This window comes from Megalops cyprinoides, chromosome 16 (assembly GCF_013368585.1).
Source record: "Megalops cyprinoides isolate fMegCyp1 chromosome 16, fMegCyp1.pri, whole genome shotgun sequence".
Taxonomy (NCBI): Eukaryota; Metazoa; Chordata; class Actinopteri; order Elopiformes; family Megalopidae; genus Megalops; species Megalops cyprinoides.
In genome coordinates, this window is record NC_050598.1 from 209,026 (window position 1) to 234,730 (window position 25,705).

At 44.7% G+C, this 25,705-nt stretch overlaps 1 protein-coding gene across 2 annotated transcripts; it reads left to right on the top strand.

The window, feature by feature from the left end:
* The first annotated feature begins 863 nt into the window (after nucleotides 1-863).
* vegfba (vascular endothelial growth factor Ba) lies at nucleotides 864-17,728 on the top strand. 2 transcript variants are annotated; one of them, XM_036549129.1, is made up of 8 exons: nucleotides 864-1,014; nucleotides 9,829-9,871; nucleotides 12,254-12,450; nucleotides 13,315-13,388; nucleotides 14,855-14,887; nucleotides 15,413-15,496; nucleotides 17,130-17,276; nucleotides 17,636-17,728. In XM_036549129.1, exons 1-8 carry the CDS (start codon nucleotides 937-939, stop codon nucleotides 17,655-17,657), a joined length of 678 nt encoding a protein of 225 aa, XP_036405022.1. In that variant the 5' UTR covers nucleotides 864-936; the 3' UTR covers nucleotides 17,658-17,728. The 2 variants fall into 2 exon arrangements, with proteins under 2 accessions (XP_036405022.1, XP_036405023.1); XM_036549130.1 differs by lacking the exon at nucleotides 15,413-15,496.
* The last annotated feature ends 7,977 nt before the right edge of the window (nucleotides 17,729-25,705 follow it).

Genomic DNA, 25,705 nt, shown 5'->3' on the forward strand with positions numbered 1-25,705 from the left:
TTCAAGGACAAGGAAAATAAGAAGGGACAAGCTAAATGAAGAACCAATCTCCATTTAATGCTTAATTCATCGGCTGTCGAAACGTAAAATGCCAGCTCCCTGCTCTGAAAAATTTTTCTTCCAAAATATGAATTTAATGTAATTAGTGTATTTCGCTATTCAATTCTAAGGCGACAATAAACGGTTTAAACTCCTACTTACGATTAAACGTACTACCCGGAGGGGATTAAAAGCCGGAACCGGTCAATTGGAAAGAAGGAAAATGTGTCCTTACATGCACATTTCAGGATAACCTGCAACGTTACCAACTATTCCCACGGATTTTGAATGGACCTGTATTGACAAAATAAACCTCTCACTCCCGCTGTCTGTTCAAGGACTTTTGACGCGTTCTCGGTAATTTTCACAGAGCTGGCGAGCCTATACTATAAAACGATACCCACAGACCCCGAAATTTTTATTTTTCATCTAGCAAAGTGGGAAGGCAGCGGGACAATGTATATCTGCTCTAAATAGTTTAATGACCCTGTTGACTTTAAGATAGCTGGCTGTAATCTTTAATATTTTGAATCGGTATACACGGAAATAATCTTGTATGTTGGGTTAGTTTTAATAGCTGGTTGAAAGGAATTAGCAGCGTGTTTGAACTCACGTATCTGAACTCATTTGTGAATTAAACAGATTTCTGTATTCACTTCATTTTCGTGTGTTAGTGCGATGTGGACTGACAGGAGCTGCGATTACACTGTGTGGTTTCGAAATATTATCCTGTACCTCGGTTTCGGCTAATCGCCTCAGGCGATGGATATTATGGATTTAAACATATCCAGTAATTGTTAAAATACAAAGAAGAAGATAAAAGAAGAAAGGAAATTCAACAAATAAGTTAATTTACAGAAAGGTTTGGACTTTGTGTCCCTTTTGGAAACCTTAACAATGGGGATTAAGCTTCAAGTTATTCTAGGAATGTTTCAGTTCGTCTTGGTTACCAGAATGCCCACGTCTTATGCCAAGGTATGTAAAAAGAAATATGAATGTACAGTTTTGGCTTGCATATATTTGCGGTTTTCAAAAACAGCTAGGACTAGCAACGCTGGATGCGGGACTGTTTTTTTAATGCCGTGCTTATGTTGGCAACTTCGGGAACAATTACCTGCTACCTCGTAAAGCACAGTCCTCTCATGAAGTGAATGTCACATTGTACACGGTGCGTTAACGTCGTTCAGCGTTTACGATTTTCGCGTTTATTTACCTTTGCAGTCACTGACATTTCTCATCATAAATACAGTAGGCCATTCCTTCTGCAACAGTGCAGTGCTACATCGTCTTTGGAAAACGCCTTTATTATCATGTTAAATTCGGACACAATACTATCGCCGCAAGTGACTGGCAGGTACTTCGTTTAATCGCTGATTCGAGCCGGTGGTGTACGTGACTGCACAGTGATAGCTAAACCCTATTATGCCTCACCAGACAGTCGCTAAATTCACATACCAAGTTGAACATTTTATTTACGTTTACCGTCTTTCTTCCAAGAACGCGTAGTACTGTTTGGTCGTGGATTATCCCCTTTGGCACCGTAAGAATTAGGCCAAATCGAAAAATGCGTTTAGACGGTGATTACTCATCTGCGACCCGGGGATATTTTCCTTTTTTAACTACTGCCACCCTTGACTTTCTTTGTTTAGTCTGTGTGTAGCGATCTTTGAAATGATGTTATAATTCCTTAGTATGGTTACATAAGTAAACTGCCTTCACAGCTGTCATACGTGTGCATAAACGTCTTTTTAAAACGCTGCTTTACCAATATCTGTATGTGTGGATAATGTAGCCGATTCAAACTTTGTCTAGTGTGTCTAGACTGCCGTCTCTAGTGTTTTGTTTGTCCTTGCGTCACCCAAGGTGTCACTGTGTAGGTGCATATATCTGCAGTATAAGTATTTGTTTGGGTGACCGGTTAAAGAATTCCTGCACGCCTCAGGTTTGACTACCGGATGATGCTGCGAAGAAATCTCTCTGCTCATCTTGTGCATCGCGGCTCGGTGGGAGGCTGAGTAGGTGTAATGTTCTCAGGAAAATGGTTGTGCCGGGCTACGTGTTAACTGTGATTGATGCAGGGTGGCGGAAGGACGCTTCTGCTCTCTCCCTTACATCGCGCGCGCGTGTCATCACCCGAAAACTTTTCACGGCCGGCAAACTCCGCCCGGCCACTGTTTACTCCCCCACACCCTCTCGGCAGTGCCCTGCAAAGAGCCATGGATGTTTGTTTTCACTCGACATAGTTAACCGGTCACTCAATCTGAGTAACAACGAAGCGAGGGTTAGGAATTTTTCGTATTATTAAAGTATTTGGCTAAGGGCTGCTGTGAAAACGGAGTTCCATTTGTTTCTATTGAGAGTAGCTCTTTGCTTCAAACGAAGGATTGTTGCTTTATGAATCCTGTTAAAGGAGCATTTTTAACTCATTGATTTTACCCCCCACTGGTTTGTTGATTACCATCAGGATGCATTTGTTTAGCAAATACATGTGTTCTGGGTAGCACAGGGAACTCCTCCCATTTGTATAACAGTACAGTTTTGCAGAGGGCAGCAGCAGTTTCTCGCATGGTACACATGTGGCCCCTGCAGACTTTGGTCTTAGTCAGCACTCCACACGGCACAATGCTGACCATCTGGTACCTGGTTGTAGTCCAGACATCTCATTTGCCTGGCAGGTGTATGTAAGGCTGTGAAAGATGTTGGGCATATTGCAGGATGGGCTTTACGTCACTTCCTGTTGCCCAATCTGCAGTCCACCGTTGAGCTGCACTGGGGGATCTAGGCTGGCATCTGCGCATAGCTGTCTTTGAGGACAAGACCCACAAAGTATGGGTCTTGCCTTTCATTCCACCAGGACAAATCATCTTCCCAACACCACCCATCCCCAAGAGGTGACCACATTTACCCCAATGCTCTTCCAGCAAAACCTGTTTTCCTCTATGACTGTAGCACTGTCTGCCTTCACCCCCATTTCATTCAAAGCATGGTGGTGACAGGCCTGGCCCCAGGTGAAAATACAGAGGGGTGAAATTGCAATCCATATATAAAGAGACTACTGAGGGAGCACTGAGGTCTGGGGCGGCAGTGTAGCATAGTGGTTAAGGAGCAGGACTTGTAACCGAAAGGTTGCCGGTTCGATCCCCGTTGGGACACTGCTGCTGTACCCTTGGGCAAGGTACTTAACCCACGATTGCCTCAGTAAATATCCGGCTGTATAAATGGATAACATTGTAAGAACTGTAACCGATGTAAGTCGCTTTGGATAAAAAGCGTCTGCTAAATGAATAAATGTAAATGTCTGTCTGGGGGTGCAATGCACCCCTAAGCACCCCCATACCACCAGTCCTGGGTGGTGATGTCATAATTTGAGTCAGGATTAGAGCGTGTGTTGGTTTTTTCATCATTTTTGAAAACTCCAGGTCTTGGCTGCTATTGAAGGACACTCTCAAGGACTGGATCTGCCAAGCCTGGCTTGAGCCATGTACTGAAATATAGCACAAAATGCAATGGAGTCTAATTCGACTGTGCACCGCATTTGACAGATGTTATGGCTGGCTCTTGATTTGTGACACAGAAAATATAATGGTGTACTGTATTATCAGCATATTGCAGCTTGTTAAGTGTGATCACGTGGCAGTAGGACTGGGCAATATGGACCAAAAATCATATCTCGGTATTTATAGGCTGAATGGCAATACACGATATATATCTTGGTATTGTCTATGAAGTGGGCTAAATGTTCAGTAGTAAGTCAAAGCCACATGTGAGATGTCACAAGCACTTTTATTAAAACAGACTGTGATCAAAATAAAATGCAAAGACAGGGTTTCCTTCCCAGTTTGAAAATATACAACTGCAAAACATGTAAATGAAAAATTATATAAAATAAATAGGCCTATTTTTATTTAATATGGGCAGTGAATTACAGGTTTTTCTATCCTGCTTAACAAAACACACAGCTGTGCAAATAACAATAAAAATGTAAACCGAACAAAAAATAACAACAGGCCTACCCTGTTTGAAAATATACAGCTGCACAATATATCAACATGTAAATGAAAAAATATCTAAAATAAATAGCATATATTAAATAAAAATAGGTTTATGTTGGTAGCACTTTCTGATAAGGTAATTCAGACTATCAGAACATTCAGAACATAACAAAACATTGTTATATCCTGGTTGTCTTTTCTGGCAAGGTTTAGAATATCAAAATATGCTACTTAAAGTTTTACATGGGTATTGATTAGAGTGTGTTGATGGACGAACTAGACTACAAAATTACACGTCAGCATGTAAACTAGACTATTGAAATACATACAATTTATCCATCACATAAACTGTAACTAGGCTATGCCTATTATTAAAATTTACTTGACGGCATTTTTGAAATTGCTGTTGGATGAATTAATGAAAACAATAATGTAATTAGCTTAGAACCATTTTCTGATAAGGTAAAAAAGAATGACCAACTTTTTTGGATTCTAAGGTAGTACAACCTACTTGCAGTAGTATTTCCCGATAGGGTAGCCAATATCAATAGATATGACTATCAATCTACACTACAGTGGGACATTTCCATAAGGTAGGACAAATCGACAGAACACCGGGTTTGCACACAGATGCAGAGGGAGAGTGGGGGCAGGGTTGCGTGGAGAGTGTGAGAGAGGAGAGATGCAAACACTGGCACAGCTTTATGGAAGGAACGGGTTATGTAACGCAACATCAAACTATATCAATAGAAACGGTATTGTCTTATCCTATATCTCGTTTGAAAGTATATCGATATACCTTAAAAAGTCAATATACTGCCCAGCCCTACGTGGCAGTGTTTTAGTGGAGCTTTGCTCTAGGAGTACATTACATTACGTTATTATCTTTAGCAGGCACTCTTATCCAGAGTGACGTACATAGGTTACAGTTTTTACATGTTATCCATTTATAAAGCTGAATATTTTCTGAGGCAATTTTGGGTGAAGTACCTTGTCCAAGGGTATGGCAGCTGTGGAATCAAATCAGAAACCCTTTGGTCACAAGTCCTTCTCTCTGCTATGCTACACTGCCACCCATTCCTTTAGGGTGTAGGAGTTGAACCATTCCAGCCCCTCCACCATCCACACACCAGCATCTGGGCTGGCAGCGTGTAAGGCCAGTCACTCATTAGAGATAATTATGGAGGCTGTGTGTGGACGTGTCCCTCAGCTCAGCTGAGGGAGTGGCGCTGGTGCAGACACACTTGCACAGGAAAAACAAGCCCTGGGTGGGCAGATGGCAGCATGGCCCATTCAGTACAGATTTAGTCATCCTTCACTCATGAGCAGAAGTGTGTAGTATGTCTAAAGAGATAATGACATTAACAATGTATGAGTGGGATAGAAGAACGCTGGGTACATGTATGAAAGATGGGGTTATATGTCAGCACACCGGGCACTGAGGTTGGAGGAGACTCAGAGCTTCAGGATGGGAGTGCAAGCACAGCATCCAAAGTCGGAGGGACCTGGTTTTTCAGCCATAATTCTGTTATCCCTCACACAACTGTGCTCTCCAGCATGGTAGACTTCACATGTACATTACATTTACATTTATTCATTTGGCAGACGCTTTCATCCAAAGTGACTTACCAGTGAGGTACAATACAACACAAGTGAAAAAAACATACAGAGCCAACAATATTAGAAGCACTTCATGACAAAGTTCCAAAGGTTGGCCGGGCAAGGTACAAACTAGCAGGTAAAGCTAATGAGTCTGTTAAACCATTACAATTTGTTTATTTATTTATTAAAATTTATTTTATAGTTTAGAAGGAGATAGTTTTAGTCATGAGAAGTTCCTTTAGGGGGGAAGTGTTTCAGGTGCTCAGGTGACAGCAGAAGAGCTGTGTCTTCAGATGATTCTTGAAGACAGAGAGGGACTCAGCAAAACAGATGAGGCGTGGAAGTTCATTCCACCACCGGGGGACAACAGCGGAAAAAGTCCTGGATAGTGATTTAGCGCTACAATGCAATGGGACCACCAGGCACTGTTTGGTGGCACAGCGTAGGAGTCAGGAGGGAACATAGGGTTGCAGCTAGTGAATTCAGGTACTTAGGTGCAGTTTTGCTGGTCACTCTGTACGTGAGCATCAAGGCCTTTAACAAAATCCAGGCAGCTACAGGGAGCCAGTGGAGTGCAACCAAGAAAGGTGTAACATGAGCCCTTTTTGGTTGGCTGAAAATCAGACATGCAGCCGCATTCTGTATCAACTGCAGAGGTTTAATAGTGCATGCAGGTAGGCTGGCCAAAAGAGCATTGCAGTAGTCCAGTCTTGAGATTACCAGTGCCTGGACAAGGAGCAGCGCGGCATGCTCGGATAGGTAGGGTCTGATTTTCCTGATGTTGTACAGGGCAAATCTGCATGATCTGGTAGTCGTAGCGATGTGGTCAATAAATTTTAACTGGTCATCAATCACTACCCACAGGTTCCTTGCTGACCTAGATGCAGTCAGTGTTGTTGAGCTGAGCTGAACGGTGAAGTCGTGCTGGATCGATGGGCTGGCTGGGATGACTAGGGGCTCAGTCTTGGATATGTTGAGTTGAAGGTAGCACTCCTTCATCCAGACTGGGATATCTGAAAGACAGGCAGAGATCTGCACTGAGACAGTGAGGTCATCAGGTTGAAACGAGAGGGAGAGCTGGGTGTCAACGGTATAGCAGTGGTAGGAGAAGCCATGCGCCTGGATGATTGGACCCAGTGCAGTTGTGTAGGTCTACTTCAGATGCAGCTGAAGCAGATGAAGGAATCTGAGTATATGTGTATGTGTGTGTGTGTGTGTGTGTGTGTGTGTGTGTGTCTGTGTGTGTGTGTGTGTATATATGTGTGTGTGTGTGTGTGTGCAGGCTCTGCTTTTAAAGATGAGTTGGCAGTGTAGAATAGTGGTAAGGAGCAGGGCTTGTAACTGAAAGGTTGCTGGTTCGATTTCCTTCTGGGACACTGCTGTTGTACCCTTGAGCAAGGTACATAACCCAGAATTGCCTCAGTGAATATGCAGCTGTATAAATGGGTAACATGTACAAAATGTAACCTATGTAAGTTGCTCTAGCGTCTGCCAAATGACAACAATGTAATGGAATGTGTATGTGGGTTTCTGTGTGTGGCAGTGCCAGTTTCTCTGGCTTAATGTTAGGAGTTGTGTTGCAGTCTTGGTGGGGTGTGGTGGGAGTTGTTGGGGTGGGGGTTGTTGCACAACAGCCCTGGTGCTGAGTGAGAGGAGGGGGAGTTGTTGACTCTTCACTCACATTGCAAAACAGTGAGCGGGGCCGTGTTACTGACCGCACTGGCCACCAGGACACACACACTTAGATATGTGCCGACCCTGCTGTGTTGACATGGGTGCGGTAACCTTTGGGCACTTCCTTTGTATGCACACACACACAAACACACAAACACACACACACATATAAAGTGGGGCTTCAAATGCACGGACACCAGCATTCACAGAACATGGTTAAGATCATGCATAGGTGAGAGCATACGTCACTGCAGTGCATCATTGGAGGTCATGTTTACATCACCGGGCATATCTAAAGGGGAATCTGAGCTGGACCTGGTCATAGCGTATGATAATATCTCAGTAATGAAGTATATCCTAATAGATCCACTTTGGGATATGTACACTGGTTAGCAGTGACCAGTTTTGTTCCCAGGCACGTTGATTTGGTTTGTGCAGCATTGGATTGAGTTATTAGTTAATGTAATTTTTTGGAGAAGTGAATTCTCCCCCACTGCACCCCTGCTGTCATGGTAGTTACCCCGTGTCACAGTTCCTCCTGGATTTTCATGCAGCTGGGGCTGAATGTGCTATCCTCTGTCTTTCTTGTGTGTTTGTGTATCCATCCATGTCTAGGTATGGTCTATAAGGCTCTGCTGCATACCTGTTTGTGTGGGTGTGCGTGCGTGCGTGTGTGTACGTGCGTGTGTGTGTATGTCTGTGTGTGTCTGGTGATGGAGACAGGGGGGTACATTCCTGCCAATTTCATCAGATAAGGGCCAAGGTGAAGACCAGGTTGTTAACAGCACGTGACTCTATAATGACCCAAGTACACCTGGAGGCTGAACACAGTTGGGGAAACTCTACTGACTGTCCAAATGCAGAAGTTTCCAAATAAGAGGAATTTGAAAGCATGTTCAAATGTTTAGAAAACTAACTTTTACACACACACACACACACACACACACACACTCAGGTGACCATTAAAAGCAACTCCCAGCCCCGTCTCGGCGTCTCACTTGAGAACAGTGCTTAGGAAGCAGAGGACCAGGCAGGGTCTGTCCCTTTAGCCAGCCATCTGTGTTGCTCTCATGTTTTTTTTAGTTTTTTGTTATGTCTTTTTCCAGGAAGAGAGGTGTCATCTGCAGCAATTGATAGGGAGGGAGGTTTCTGCTCCTAACTGGGGAAAGTGCCATGCGGTCAGAGCAGGAGAGATGACCCGCCGTGGCATGCATCCTTGCCAAGGGACGTGCAAACCATAAACCGCTCGCCACAAACAGACTCACACACAGTCTGCACCAGAGAAAAAGCTGTGTACTGTCTAAATGAGCACTTTCCATCTATTGTGACACCTGATACAGTGTCATCTGTTATTTAGCTGCAGTCCTTGTCAAGGGTGATAGGCAGAATTTGACACAAATACCTACAAATAATGTTTATTTAAACCCACACAACGCACACATACACATATATGCACACACACCAACAGGCAAGAGTATATCGCAAGAGGCTGAAAATGGTCTGTTCTCACCCGCACTTTTACATGCATGCAGAAGACCACACACATTTGCTCACAGAGGAACTGGGCAAAGCCAGAAACGAGCAGAGAGGAGGAGAGAAAAAGGGCAAAGTCTACATTCTCTAGATGGTTTCCCTGTGCCAAAGACTGGACTTAACCGTGTGTGTGTGTTTGTGTGTGTGTGTCTGTGCATGTGCATGCATGTATTCGTAATTGTAAGGGCATTGTGCCTGTGCGAACACAGAGCACAGTCAAAATATGGATATTGCTGTAGACAATAAGACACAAAGACTAAACCCTGGTTTGACACAGTGGACTGACAGCCCATCCCCATTCTGTGAGATCCCATGGTGACGAAACCCAAATGCAGCGTTATTTTTGCTTCAGGTGCCTGTTTTTGCAGTTTATTTTTGGGCTGCGCGTCTGTTGGCAAGAAATTTGAACTCGGACTCACATGCGTTGAGGAACGTCACCGTCGGCATACATAAGGCCTCTTTCAGCTCCATGGCTCTGTCCCATCTTCTCACCTACTTTAGCTCATATGTCCCTCCTTACCTCCTTCTGCCTCTTGGTTACTGAAATTCATCTGCTCATTATTTTTAATCAGAACTGACATCACAGCCATCAGTCCAATTTTTGAAGTAGATTTTAAGGCAGGGTACCCATTGTCCTGTGTGTATCCTCAGCTTGACACTCTCTGTCCTTTTCATTCCTGTTTCTGCCATGACTCCCCCCACACAGATGAACATATGCATATGTCAATGTCACCAATCCTTCCAAATGAGCTGCTTTGCAAAAAAACCTCACTATGATAGCTTTATGTCTTTCTGTAATGCTGCCTCTCACTGCCTGCAGTTGTCACCTTGATGTTGGCAGGCCTCTGCAAGATCACAGCCCTTTATCTCAAACAGACAACTTCCATCTTCTCTGTCAGTTCCATACTGTCATTACTGCCTTGACTGTGTGCTGTTTTTGTGCATCCCCCACCACCGTACTTGACTTCTCCTCTCTGCCCTCTTCCAGCTGGCTCACTGGCAGCCTGCCGAAAATCACAGATCCAGAGAAGGTGCTGGTCTTCTCCTCACTGTGTTTGCAGTACTCTATGTGTGTGTATGTGTGTGTGTGTGTGTGTGTGTGTGTGTGTGTTGAATTCTACATTCACATAATGAGTGTTACAGAGAGGGTGCAGGACCAAGTGTGTATGTTTTTCTTGTGTAGTGAGCATGTCTGTACATGAGTGAGAGAGAGATTATGTGTGCATGTATATGTTGAGTAGTAAGAGTATGCACATGTATGAGTGCATAGTGTATGTATGTGTTGAGTAGTGAGTATAGACAGTGTGCACAGGTGTGTGTGTTTGTGTTGAGCAGTGTATATATGTGTGGATATTTAATGAATAATGAATAACTGAGAGTACTATATTAGAGCAGAGTGTGCTATGTTAGATCATAGTATACTACATTAGAGCATTAGTGCACTACATTAGAACAGTGTACTACATTAAAGCATAATGTACTTTGATAGAGCAGTGTGCTACATTAGAGCAGTGTATGCTACATTAGTATAGTGTAGTATGTTAGAGCAGGCTGTGCTATGTTAGAGCCATATGTTCTATGTTAGTGTAAAGTTTGAATCTGTGTGTGTATGTATATTCTGAATGGAGTGCCTGTGTGCATGTGGCAGAGAATGCCCTCTCTCTGTGAGTTTGATGAGGTTGTGGAACAGAAGGATTACAGGAGGGGAAATGTGATATACAGCAATGCACTGGTATATCTGAGCATCAAACCAATGAGGCAGAAAGGAGCTGGAGAGCTCATTATGTTCCACTTGTTGCTTGGCTTTCAGAAAAAAAAAAGATTGAGAATATTCAGATTTGGCATCCCAGTCCCAACTAGAGCGGTATAATATTTGAGGATAGTTTAGTCTGGAAGTGTTTGCATTTATCACTGTTGCTTCCCCAGTTCTATTTTCTTTCCATATGATAAAGTTTTAAGTGCTAGGATTTTCCAGGTATGGAGGGACTGCAGAATGGAGTGACCTGGATGACCTGGGTCTGATGAACAACTGAAGATAAAGGGGATCCACTCCCCTCGCTGGCCATCAGTCTCATGAAACTATTTTGAAACTGATTTGAGCCATTACCAAGTAGGAAGTGGAGGGAGATCAGGAGATGCAAGTATGTGGCTGGATGGTGATTCAGTCCAGCAGCAGCACTCTGGATGAGCTGCAGGGGGGTCTGATTTCACATGGAGGGAAACCAGCAAGGAGGGAATTGCAGTAGCTCAGATGAGAGAGTACCAGGGTCTGGACCAGGAGCTGGGTTATATTAGTGTAGAGGAAGGGATGGATTCTTTGGATGTTGTAGAGGAAGGTTCTGCAGTCAGCCTACTGTGAAGTGTCACCCAAAGGCTGTCAGCTATCCAAAAGGCTGACATCATATGATGGACAGGTCCTGGAAAAGAGGATTTGACAGGGATATGGAGAGGCTCCATGTCTTTGTGACTCCAGGTGATGATAACACATCCATGATTAGACTCTAGCTCGACAAGCTAAAATGCATGACCATTAGATGGAGGGAAGAGAGACACAGCTGGGTATCATCAGCATAACAGTGATATGAGATATGAGATGATATGAGTGATATGAGAAACCCTGCAAAGAAATAACAGAATCAAACAATCTCATATACATAAGGGTGCCAAGCACAGAGCCCTTCAGGACTCTTGCTAAAAGACTTCAAGGGGTTGATTTGACCCTTCTTCAGGCTACCTGGTAGGAGTGTCCAGAGAGGTAGGATCACATCCAGCTGAGAACAGTGCCTGAGATGGCCGTGGTTGCCAGGGTAGACAGAAGGACATGATGCCTCACTGTGTTGAAGGCTGCATAAAGGCCTACAGAAGAACTGCTTTCAACAAGTTGGGAACCCTGAGGCCAGAGGAACTGGCACAAATGATAGGAAAGGGCATGTTTAAGGGTTTTAGAGAGAAAAGAGGGCAGGGAGACTGGGTGGTAGTTGGTTCCTTGAGGAAGGGTGTGACATGGGCCTTGCTTGAAGGTAGAGGAATCACAAAGGGTGGGTAGCTGAGGTGTTGATCAGGGACCTGATGACTGGGAGAAGGTCAGGTAAGATTGTATAATGAAAGAACATGAAGGGTAACAGCAAATGAGCAAATTTATCAAGCAAAATGATAAAATGATTAGCAAGCAACCAGGTTAGTTAGTGCTGGCCATCTCAATGGAAATGAAACCAAAAGTGTTGTATATGTGCTTTCCATGCTGTTTATGTAGCTTTATCAGTTGACTTAAAATCTTTGAGTCATGCACAACTCTTGGACTACTATTGTGCGGTGTGTAGTGTGTAATAGCTGTGTGTGTGTGTGTGTGTGTGTGTGTGAGAGAGAGTGAGTATGTGTTTTAGTGAAGTGTGTAACAGCTCTCTCTCCCTCAGTGCTGAAGTGGCTGGAGGTGTACAGTCTGAGTGGGTGCCAGCCAAGAGAGACTCTGGTGGAGGTATGGAGGGAGTTCCCCCGGGAGACACAACACCTCTTCCTGCCCTCCTGTGTTGCCTTGCGCCGCTGTGGGGGCTGCTGCTCCGATGAGGCACTGGAGTGTGTGCCCTCACACACCTACACCCTCACTTTGGAGGTATACACGCTCACGCACTTCCACCCTCACTGTGGAGGTCCACTTATTCACATACCTACACTTTAACTGTGAAGGTACACACACACACACACACCTACACCCTCACCATGGAGGCATACACATTTGCACCCCTGCACCCTCAGTGTGGAGGTACACACACATACACACCTACACTCTCACTGTGGCAGTACATACCTTCACATACCTACACCCTCATTGTGGAGGTACACACACTCATGCACCTGCACCCTCACAGTTGAGGTACACATACTCACATTCCTACACTCTCACTGTGATAATACCCACACATACACCCTCACTGTGGAGGTGCACGCACTTACACACCTACACCCTTACTGCGGAAGTACACACGCTCACGCACCTACACCCTCATTGTGAATGTAACACACAAACCTACATCCTCACTATAGAGACACACACACACCCACCCACACACACATACACACCCTCACTGTAGAGGTGCACCACACATGCACATACACACACACTCACTGTAGTGGTACACACACACATCCTCACTGTAGAAGTATACACAGACACACACACACACCCTCACTGTAGAGGTACACACACACACCCTTACTGTGGAGGTACACACACACATCCCCTCACGGTATGCTCACACACGCTGTTGTCATTGAATAGCGGGAAAGGGATGGGCAGGAAGCGGAAGAGCGCTGGTCTTATCTCCTCTCACACAGTGGTGCCCGTGAGGGGAAGTCGGTTTGCTGAATCATGGTTCACGCTCTTCCCGCGAGCACCAGCCAGCTTCAGTCTGCCCATAATTTGTGCCATGTCGTAGGATGCTGTAACAGCCCCCATGTCCCCGTCTATCCCCTGCAGCTGATGAGGACCTCCTACATGAAGCACGAGCTGGTCCAGCTCCCCTTCACTGAGCACAGCCAGTGTGAGTGCAGGTGAGCATGCGCACACACACACACACATACACACACACACACACATACACATACTCTCTGCTTCTGTGCAGCATTGTTGTATTGGGCCCCATTATACATTTACATTTTACATTTATTTATTTAGCAGACGCTTTTATCCAAAGCGACATACAAAAGTGCATACAGTAAGTATAGTCCACAGTATGGGGACAGGATGTGTACAGTTCCACAATGAGACAGTAGTTCTCAGCTGAGAGCAAGGTCTGTTTGAGGACACAGTACTATCTGATTTGTACAACTACAGCATATAGGGCAACTAATACGATACACCTTCAAACTTCAAACAGCAGACTTCAACAACTTCAAACAGCGCAATGAGTGTCAGAGTAAAGGCGGCGACAAGAAACAATTCAAAAAGCACACAGCAATTTACAACAGCACTGATTGGGGGGGGGGGGGCAGCAATTGTGTGCTGGGTCAGTCCGGGTAGAGTCTGAAGAGGTGCGTGTTCAGACCCCGTGTGAAGGAATGGGATGATGGAGCTGTCCGTAGCAGGACAGGGAGTTCATTCCACCACTGGGGAGCGATGTAGGTGAAACGCTGATGTCTGGCAGAACGAACACCTCCTGCCTTGACCATGCAAGGAGCGAGGTGTCCAGTTGCTGCTGAGCGCAGGGGTCGGGCTGGTGTGTAGGGCTGGATGAGTTCTTGGAGGTAGGTAGGGGCTGTCCTGTTGATTGCAGAGAAGGCGAGGGTCAGGGTCTTGAATCTGATCCTGGCAGCGACAGGAAGCCAGTGGAGGGATTTAAACAGGGGAGTAACATGGGAGAATTTGGGGAGGTTGAAGATTAGTCGGGCAGCTGTGTTCTGGATGAGCTGCAGAGGCTGGGTGGTACAGCCTGGGAGGCCTGCGAGGAGAGCGTTGCAGTAGTCCAGGTGAGGGAGCACTGTGGCCCGGATAAGGAGCTGTGTCGTGTATGTTGTCAGGAACGGACGAATCCTCCTGATGTTGTGGAGGAGGAATCGGCAGGCCTGTGACGTGCGAGCAACGTACTCCTTGAAGTCCAGGTTGCTGTCGAGGATGACGCCCAAGCTCTTTGCTGACTGAGAGGATAGTATTGTGGTGCCATCGACGGTGATGGAGAGGTCTTGCAGGGGGGAAGGGCCGGCTGGGATGAAGAGCAGTTGTTTTTCTGAGGTTCAGCTTCAGATGGTGGGATGACATCCATTATAGAATGTCATACAGCATTAGAATGTCATATAGCAATATCAGCTCCTATCAGATGTTCAGAGCAACGATGTTTACACACTCACATGCTGCTGTTTACCTGTGAGGGCATGTCACAGCATTCTTTGCTCTTAAGCAGGCTGGCTATGCCCTGGGCATGCATCCCTTTATGGGTCTGTTGTTCAAGTGCTCTAGCTCTGTTTTTCTCTCTCCCACACTCTCTCACTCTGTTTTTGTCTCTTGCTCTCTCTCCTTGCAGACTAAAGAAAGACCTTAAGGTAGCAGCTGGCAGGTATGTGCTCTGTCCAAGGGAGTGTGTGTGACGATGATGCTGGAGAGTGTGTGTGTGGGAATGAGTTTCCTACTTGTTTTTCCATATTTATTGCTCAACACCAGAGTTTTCAGGCAGACGTCAAGGGACTTTGTGTGAAGCCTACAGGAAGTGAACAGATCCTCTGAACCACCTAAGATAAAATGAAAAATATGACCAAAAGATATCACAGTCAATTTGTCAAAGAATTCTGTAAGTGCTATATATAAGTTGCATGTTTGCCTCTTGCAATAGGGTTAGCATTGTGAGCTTTGTGCTATGAAGCCATTTCCAAGATCAAAGTTTGGTTGTAGCAGCAAAGTCCAGAAACACTTAAACACTTAATGCAGTGAGAGTCTAATTTCCTCAGATTTGCATTGATGGGCTCCTTACTTCCGGAAATGTATTTAGAGGCTCAGAAGCAGTGTTTGGAGTGAAAAATGGCAAAGAACATCTGGTTGGAGAGAGGGATGGAGAGATCACTGAGGGAGTGTTTCTGTCTCAAAGACAGGAGGAAAGACCAGAGAGGAGAGGGCGACAGAGGGAGAGAGACAAACCCAAACAAAAGAAAAGTGGAAAAATCAAACCCTTGTACGGTGATCTCAATACCTTAGTAAGACAGAGGGGGCTGCTCACTTTCACATTCCAGGGAATTAAAGACAAGAAGCTGATGCCTGTGGTAAAATATGTTATTCAAGTTTAACAAGCCATGGAAGGGCTCCTGAGCAGCTCAGTGTTTAAGGCTTTTGCCTTCAGTGCGGGTTTCAGGTTGACAGCCCGGGTTCAACTGTGGCTGTGTTGTGAACTGATAATGAGGGGCGGCAATGCAGCATGGTGGTAAGTAGCACGGCTTGTAACTGAAAGGTTGCTGGTTCCATTCCTCACTGAGGCACTGCTACTGTATCCTTGGACATGCTACTTATCCCAGAGCTGCCTCAGTAAATATCCAGCTGTATAAATGGACAACATCTGAAAAAAAACTGTAACCTATGTAAGTCACTCTGGATAAGACTGTCTGCTAAACGACAATAATGTAATGTAATGTTTTTTATCCAGGAGCCAGTGGTGGGAAAAACTGGTTTAGTTCCACCAGGGGATAGGGGGATAGGGGTGAGCAGGTTCACTTCGATCATGAATCCTGCAGCTTATCTGTGGAGTTATGCCTGTCCCCCAGTGGGCGCCTGCTCCACTGTAGAGCACTGTGTGACTTGTCCTGAAAACAGCCGTTGGCTACAAGTGAGTGTATTGGCGGACTGTGTTTCTCTCACTTCAGTTCAACTATGCGAGTGCAGATGTTATTGCAGTGAGATGACCTTAGTAAACTACAGGCTATTCCAAAAATAAGGTTGCATAAAGCACTTAAAAGCTCTTAAAATGTCTCATCACATATCCTGTTTGGTCATGTCATTTTACAGTGCTGAACTAGAAATGATGGTGAAAAGTCAGCAGCCCTCGCCTTGTCTGAATAATTAATCATGCATGTCCTCTCCTGTGTGTTTCTCATGCTCGATGTGTTCACCCAGCTGACACATAACATTCTCTCAGCATTGCTGTGACGTTACTGTGACGTTACTGTGACATACAATTTTCACACCATCACACACCATCTATCTTCTGAAACATGAATCTGTGCTTTATCGATGCTCTGCACACCCATTTCTAACAGTAGTATCAGTCTTTTTGTCCTTCTTCCCCAAGTGATTTTTGAATATTTTGAATTCCAAATGTTGAGTATGTGCGGTTGCGCAATGGTCTTGCCTGTTTTGATCCCCGTCCAAGTGGCTGAATGAGAGAATTCAAGTCCTTTGTCTGTGGCATTCTGTAGCTCATTCTGTAGCTAATTCTGAGACAGTCCCAACAGAAGTGACTCTCTTCAGATGGCATATTGCTTGCCTCCCATCCATCACTTGTTGGTGCCCCAACTGAAGTGGTTCCTAGGTGTGAAATCAGGGTAATTTGGTCCAAAAGTCACTGTTTGTCATCTCCAAGAGCAGACACTTCTGCCCAGGCAAAGAATGATTCTCCACCCAATTAAGTCACTTGGCCACAGTCTCCCTTTCAGAGCCTACTTTTACTTGACTTCCAAATTGGGGGAACAAAAAGGTTGTGCTCTCCCTCCCCAGCAAGCCAGAGGCTTCCACAGAACTGTCAAGCTCCATGTCTCTCAGGAATGCACAGCTCCGTGTCTTAATTCCATCTCTCTCCTCTTCTCTCTCCCCTTCAGGCCCCCTGCCCCCACACCGAGGCCACAGTGTCCCCCCTGTCCCGGGCGAAGGAGGGTGGTGGACCCCAAATCCTGCCAGTGCAGCTGCAGCCAAAGCCAGGAGAGCTGCAGACAGAGAGGGAGGCACTTGAACCAGCACAGCTGCAGGTGAGGGCCCCCAGCTCCATCCTGCCAACCCCAAGACCCCTTCACTGGCCGTGGTATCTGCATTTTATCTGGATATTTACTGAAGTAGTCTAGGTTAAGTGTGATAGTCTAGGGGAGAACAGCAGCGTCCCTCTCCGCTCTGCTAGCCCTTTTACCACACTAATGCCGATGCACACACTCTCCTGATTCAGGGCTGAATACACTAAGGGTATATTCCAGTCACCCTTTTCCTGTAGTGTCCCAGTCCTGAACTCAGATCAGTGTGCTGCTAGTGGCTGGCTGTACGATGTGATTGGCGTGTGCTCTAAGCACTGAGCAGAGATCAGTAATTCCTGCCTTGCTTATGCTTTCTCTCTCAGATGCGAGTCAATGAGGCAGTGATGAGCCCTCTCTCCCATCTCGCACGCATGATGGTCTCGAGGAGGCAGGGAGATGACTGTTCTATGATGGAGGTGGGGATTAGTGATGAAGGAGAAGACTGATGAGGAAGGCTGGGGGGGAGGGTTTTGTGTGCCCAGAGCAAGACGGGCTGCGTCCCTCTCTTGCCCCCTCCTCCCACTCTGAAACATCATCTACAAGTAGTCCTACATAAATATATATGTGTACGTTACCTACACTCATCACAAAGCTTTCTAAGCATTTTGCTGCTAAACTGTGCCCCTTTCTCTTGAGTGTGGATGGAAGGATGGAACATGAGGTGCAATTGAGGGGTTTTGGGGAGTGGGACCATGAGATCACCAGCAGACCGGACACCGAGGGAACGCTGAGAAGAAGCTCATGTCACGCCACATCCTGCTGTGTGAAAATCCTCTGTACCCTTCTGCCCCCCACAGATCCTGGCTCCCCTGTCATATCCTGGGTGTCTCTGGCCAGCTCCTGGGAGGAGTGCGGGGGGGTGTGGGCAATGCACTGTTGGGACAGGTGTAGGGCATGGTAACCTGATGACAGAGGAGGCTGTCCCTGAAACTGAGTTGCCACAGTTGAGTCTTGACCCAGGTGGACGCCCCAATCTGAGAGAGTGTAGCAACATTACCCGAATAAGCAAGTGTGCAAGTGAAGGAAAGGCTCTCGCCAAGTCAGGTCAAGCACTGTGTCAGGAGGTCAGATCAACATTTAACCTGATTGTGCTGTCTAACTGGAAGGAGGCGTGTTGAAAAATGCATACACAAAGCAGAAATGGCAGAGAGAACTCTATAACCCTGCAGTAGCAGTATGACAATCTGTCAGGAGAATTATGAGCGCTGGGGATGGTATTCTTCAGTCTGAGTGGGAAAAGGCCCTTCTTTCCACTGCACTGAAGTCTTGGGCCAGATGTCAGAAGGGCAAAAATGCTTCCTTTTAATTTGGGAACCAAAAGTAAGTCAATCTCAGCCCAACCCTCTTTTACTAGATGGTCTCATCTTGTTGGGAAAGTGAGAGTTATTGGAGTGTGTGGTGTGTGTGTGTGTGTGTGGGGGGGGGGGGGGGGGGGGGGGGGGAGGAGGGGGATGCTGGAAACGTGTCTATAATTGCTTATGGAGGCACAGTTAATGGCATGAGAAGAGTACTGCATGAGCAGTCTCACTCCAGTAGAGTGCCCCAATGCAGGTCTTATAATGAGAAACAAAAACTGATGTTTAAAAAAGGAAAAGCCCTGTCTGTAGTGTATAGATATGCCATTGGCGCACACATTCATATGCTCATAGTCATGCACAGATTGCATCATCAGGATCCAAGCAGGCATCTGCGTGGCTCCCACAGTATGCACTGCCCCCTCATTCTGGAAACGTGTCTATAATTGCTTATGGAGGCACAGTTAATGGCATGAGAAAAGTACTGCATGAGCAGTCTCACTCCAGCAGAGAGCCCCAATGCAGGTCTTATAATGAGAAACAAAAACTGATGTTTAAAAAAGGAAATGCCCTGTCTGTAGTGTATAGATATGCCATTGGCGCACACATTCATATGCTCATAGTCATGCACAGATTGCATCATCAGGATCCAAGCAGGCATCTGCATGGCTCCCACAGTGTGCACTGCCCCCTCATTCTTTTTGTCACTATGCATGACTCCATCAAAATGGCCACAAAGTCTATCAATGAATCTCTGTTTGGGGTTTGTTTGATTTTGGTTTTGTCTCTTTGTTCCTCCCTGTGCCAGTGAAAGAACTTTTTACTTCGCCTGAGCGGTGAGAGGAATGCCAATGGTGAGGGAGACTGGCTGCCTTCCACTCACACACGCACGCATACACACACACACACACACATTAACTTACACTCACTCACAGAGACACGTGTACACAGCAATATGGCTCCTTCTCCCATTGACTCTCTCATTGACTCATTGTATTTAAACTCCTGTTATGATAAATGAAGAAATTCCGAGTGGGGCAAATACAAAGAAACACAGCATCTTTCTCAGTTACTGAAATGAAAGCCATTTTACTTTCAGGACCTCTGTCTATGACTTGGAAACACTGTGACAAAAAAAAACACAGCATACAGACAACCAGAAGCTTTTTTCTCATTGGAGAATATATATATGTGTGTGTGTGTGTGTGTGTGTGTGTGTGTTTTCACAGAGAGATATGAGTTTTGGTTGATTAAACACAGGCAATCCATTTGAGGATGGAGCATCTCACTGAACGCTGCCACCTGTACACCTCATTGGGAGAGCAAGCAGGTTCAGGTAGAGATGGAAAAACTCCCAGTTAGCCTGTAGAAATGTAACTCGTAGCTATTGCAATATGCCCCTGTGTGGCCTGCAACAATAGGAGCTTTTCTTTGATCCTTGTGTCAGCAAGGTGCAGAGGGGTCAGCTACCAGAACCTGATAAGGGCCTGTAAAGACACATGGCAGTAATGGTTTGCAACTCAGGGTTGTGCAGGGTAATTGTGTTCTTGCACTGATAATTTTAGGCGTGGACTTAAAGTTTCTTTGAAGAAACTTAAGGTATTCTGGCAACAGCTGTGAAAAAACAGCCTCCTGTTTAATACACTATGTGTTTAATACACGATGTGTGACAGACTGTTTCAACTGATCATGGGGCCCTTCCCATGAACTTCTACTTTTATAACATGACCACACACAAGCACACATGCGCACGCATATTTACACAGCCATGCAGGAGTATGTCATACTGGTAGTAACCCATGTGCATAAAAGAAATGGTTAATAATGGAAGTAGGAACCCATTCACTGAAGTAAACTAATTTGAAAAACAAGACACCTGATTTGGTTCCCTTTGCACCCCCTGAGGTGGAGTTTCTGGGAGAAATATAGGTGATAAAACTCAAGACGCTCAGCAGCACTGGTGCTGCACTCCTGCACGCCTGCGTTTACACCTTAACACCAAGCCGTTTTCCATATCCAGGGCAACTCTTAATGCTTAAACCCTCTGTAATCCATTTCTGCTGCAGGATTTTTACTGGAGCAATAGAGACACAGTATCTATCCAGTGACCCAGCTAGGATTGCAGCTCCTGCTGCCTGTGTCCAGAGTCCAGTGTTCTACCTGCCACTGCCCTCATGTGTAATGATACACTTTGAGTTTCAGCTCAGGCCACATTGGACCAGCAATACACTCATCGATAACCAGCATGTTCTGAGCACTGAGAAAACAAGGCCAGAGGCTCACTCTCTAAGATCTAATTAGAGGAAATTTGTTCAATCAACAGGAGTCTCAGGGCAGGTGGTGCTGTGACCTGGGAATTCTGTGTGAAGATGAGCCCTTGTGTTGTGTCTCCATCCCTGCCTCCCGACCTTTGCAAGATTAAACAGAAGAGGTGGCCAGATGTTAGCCCTGATCCCTTCTTTGTTTGTTCACTCCTGTCCGTCCCGCATTGATCCACTGTTCCGAGGTTCTTCACAGTAACCCGAGGGACCTCTTTTTAGCGGCTTTGTCTCTTCCCTCATTCCTAGTATCTCATCTGCTGGCCTCCTCTTCCCACCCTGAACCCCATTTCTGCATCCATCTGCGGGACTGCTAAACATCTCCTCCACCACCAGAATAAACAAGGAGCAGGCGATTTGCATCATCATTTTAACCCACCTTCTACATCATAATTTATTAATCTGGCTAAAGTTCTAATCCGAGTCCAAGCAGCTGGCTTTAAGGTAGCACTATAGGGTGTCTGTTTGACTTATGCTTCGTGGCCCTCTGCTCTGAGCCTTAACTTCACAGAGGGAGAGAGAGAGAGTCACTTCCGCAAGCAGCATCAGGGTGGATCAGGGGTCTATATTAACTTAAGAAAGGTGTGTTTTTATACCAGTGTTGGGGTGGATGAGCCATCTATGTATTACAATTATTTATTTCATTCATTTGCTCAGCAAAACTTTTGTTTTTTGTTTATTTTTTGTTCCAGAGCCTCAGAAAAACCACGTTGTTCCTGAAGAGCAGCATAAAATGTTCTGTCAGTCACTAAGTCTGACCTGTTAGAAATAATTTGGATAAATCTACATGCAACATTTGATATAGGTACACATGACAGTGCAGAGTTCGCATGCATATGGTGGTCAAGTACATTCGAATGTGTGGAACGCATTGACGTTGTCCCTCTGTCACCATAAGTGCGTCCCTTGCCCAACACTGTCCTTATGCAGTGCGTCGGTCTACAGCTCACAGTGGATTACCATCGCGGGAAGAACTGTGCTGAGAAATGAGGACAAAGGCTTCATAATATGAACGTACTGATCACTCCTTTGCCTCCCATTTTAAAATGTGGATCAATGTAGCATATATCCAGCACCCAATGGCTTAGTATCCAGTTGACGTAGATTAAATTCAATCTTTGTATACTGTGAGTCTTACTACCCACCCCTGATATAGAAGTGTTGAGTAGAACAGGTTTTAGATGATGTCTGTCTAGCTCAGTTTCAATTACCCCAAAACTCCAGTCTGTATATTCAGTATATATATATGTGTAAAATGATGATTAATATTACTGCTGCTACACCATCTGTGCCCTATCTGTTGTCCTTGCAAGTGTAAAAATTGTGTTTGTCAGTTATATTGTTACATTATGATGGTGATATTAATCATTTCAATGTGAATGTGAATGAGAACATTATTGTTGTTGATCCATAGGTAATGGTGATGTTAATATTAGACAGTGACACAAGGTCCTACGTGTTATTAAAGGAAACAGATTATTTTTAAAGCGGTAGAGTTGTTTCTGCCCTGTGCTGTGCTGAGTCCTTGCACTTTCTGGGTCCTCCTCCCTTCACCTCTTGTGTGTCACACTACAACCACTACCTCACTCCTTCATCCTCCCTCTCCATCCCTCACTCTCTCAGCACTTTTAGCTGTAATGAAAGACAAACAAGGCAATCAACTAAGCTCACAGGGAGTGAGGGATGGGCAGGGCTGACAAATGTGATGAAATGAAAAATAATACTGTCACTGCTCCCCATACTTTTACAGTGCTGAATCAATGTCTGAGAAATACAGAGTGTGTGTGTGTGTGTGTGTGTGTGCGTGTGTGCTTCTGCACTGAAGGGCTGACTGCGACTGTGACTGAGCATGTGCGATCCTACCTGTTTGTTGTGAATTCAGGGCATTCTGCCAGGGCTAAATATAGTGGCTGACGCAAGATTAGGGATCAGAGCAGGAGAGCACAGAGGCCTGGAGAAAAACAAAGAAAAATGACAATTCTCTCTGGCATAAAGAGCTCCTGGTCACAGTGATCCAAACATATTACATATGCAACTGAAAAGTTTTGAGATGCATTAGAAAAAATTATGAAATACTTGTGCAAACAGGGATATATTTCCTCTCTTTTAGCTGAATACCTCAGTTGTTTTCCCTGCCTCCCCCATCACCATTCCTCTGTCTGTATCTCTCTCTACAGACATCTTTTTCTCCTGTTCCTTTCATTTCCATTTGTTAACACTGCCCCATGTTTGCTCCCACTATCTGTGTGAAGTGTCATGTTTTTCTGATGATAAAAACTCCAGGTCTGTTTTTTCCCTTCCCCCTCTGCCTTTTGTTGGAGCAGCTGTGTATGTGTTTGATGCCATCAGGCAGCATAAATGTGTGTGTATGCGATGGTATCTACCACAGAGAGAGAGAGAGAAAAAGAGAGGAAGAGGTGAGGGAGAGTGTATGCATGGTGATAATAGACAGGTATTACGATCCAGGTGGAAAATCAGTGTTGATATAAGGTTTTCTGAGTTTGAGAAAAGCTCAAAACAAACGGTACTGTCATAAAAATGCCCATGTATTTCTGCTTTTTTTACTGTCTGACTGGAGATGACAGTAATAAAAAAGTACTGTGTCAGATGGGAGGTCTTGGCAATGTGAATACCAATAGATGTATGGCCATGATCAGCTCCATCAGTGTACCAGGGTGTCTCTGTTTCCCCACACAGTAAGGCGACAGCTGCAGGAGATAGAAAGAGAGTGGGCTGGAGAAGGTTCTAGACTTCAAGATGGAGAGGAGAGGGGTGGGTGGGGGTTCCCAGCTGAACATGCCAGCTCTTGCTGGGCTGGGGGATGCCAGTGCTGGTAAGTTTGTATCAGGGAATCACAGGGAGTGGGTCTGGTATTTTGAGGTTGTGTCTCCTCTCGCTTGGCCTCTCTTCGGCTGTTTTCTTTCTGGCTATTTCATGTGTCTGTCTAGCCTTTTATTACATGACCGTCGCCCAACAGCCCTGTACAGAGCAATAGTTTTCTTCAAAATCATATTTTTTAATGTTACATCAGCTAATCCTGAAGACAGTAGGGGTACACTATCATTTTGGCTAATAACCCTTCACACTGAATGGAGGCTGATTAACATGAACACATACGATTGTGCACCATATAAAGTATGTAAGTTCTTGTTCAGAACAACAGTACTGTAGTTGGAAAACTAAACCATGACACCCTCTTGATATACAGTATATACAAAACATACAAATATACAAAATGGTGACATCTGGTGGCCGTTATTAATGAGATGTCTAAATTTATGTTTTTTCGTCGTTTACCGTCTCCCATAGTTACATTACCTCACTTAGCAGACGCTCTTACCCAGAGCGACTTCCACATAAGTGCATCACTATGCTACCAGTACTTATCGAGAAGTATTACAAGAGGTCAGTAAGATACTGACTTGAGTGCTAAACTAGTGGAGTGCTTTTTTAAAATAGAAAATAGGGATAGATAGATAGAGAGGAAGGTAGACTAGAGATACAGCTTGAAAAGACGAGTTTTCAGCTTCTCTTGAAGGCACACAGGGAGTCTGTTGTATGAATATCAGCAGGAAGCTCGTTCCACCAGTGTGGAGCAAGTTCTGAGAGGAGGCTGGTCCAAGAGACACTGCCCTTGTATTTCCAGACACAGAGGTGACCTGAGGTAGCAGAGCACAGCACTCTTACTGGCTTGTAGGCCTTGATCATGTCCTGTATACATCGGGGGGTGGGGGCTGATCCATTAAGTCCTGTAAACGTTGAACTTGATCCAGTGGAGGGACTCAAAGAGAATCCCTCCATAATAAATGTTCACATACATAATTTAAAAGGCCATTTACCACTGTCTCTCCAAGTAAGTCCAAGCTGCCTTAAAACACTTTTGTTATGTAGCTAAACAGTAAGTTATGATTTGAGGAATATTTAAGACCAAATCACTTTGATGAAGTGATTTCACCAAATCAATTTAATTCAGTTTAAGAGTCAAACATTTTTGCAGACACTTTTTTGTCAGACAGATAGGTATGTAAATTATATAAATCTAATCCAATTGGGATCATTTGAATTCTAAATATCTGATGAAGACCCATTTTCAAAATATTTTGTATATTTTGATTCAACAAAACCATTTTAGCTTTTACACAAGCACTTGAATATGTAGAACAAACATTTATTTCCATTAAACAGTCATGCACATGTATCTACCACCAAACATTTTTATAGCATATTAGTTTAAAAAACAATATCCTGATGAGGAAATAAATATCAATAATTGCAATTATCTGCTGAACACATACAAAAATCACTCTTCATTTTTATCTGTTCTGGTGATAATGCTTAAGACATTTCTCTCAATACCATGTAAAAGTGGTTTTAGAAAAAAGAAAATGTGAATTAGAATGATATACACCTACTTTTGATAAGGTCTACGAAACTTTCAAAACATTAATTAATATTTTGCTGCTTTCACACTTTCACAGAGGAAGGACATGCTTCAAAGGCAAAGAACAAAATAGAAAAACTCAAGCAACCTTGTCTCACCTTAATGAATGACATAATAGTTAGCGGCCTAATACAAATAAAGTTATTGCAGTATTTTACCCCATTAAATACTCACATCACTAATTAGATAAACAGGTAAACAGGTAAACTGTCGTGATGTATGGCTTGGGAGTGAATTATTTTCAACAATGCACTTGCCTCGGCCTTCCTGGCCGCACCTCTACGTTATCGCATCATGGAAACGTCATGATGCGTAAGGACGTAAAGGGTGTGCGGATTG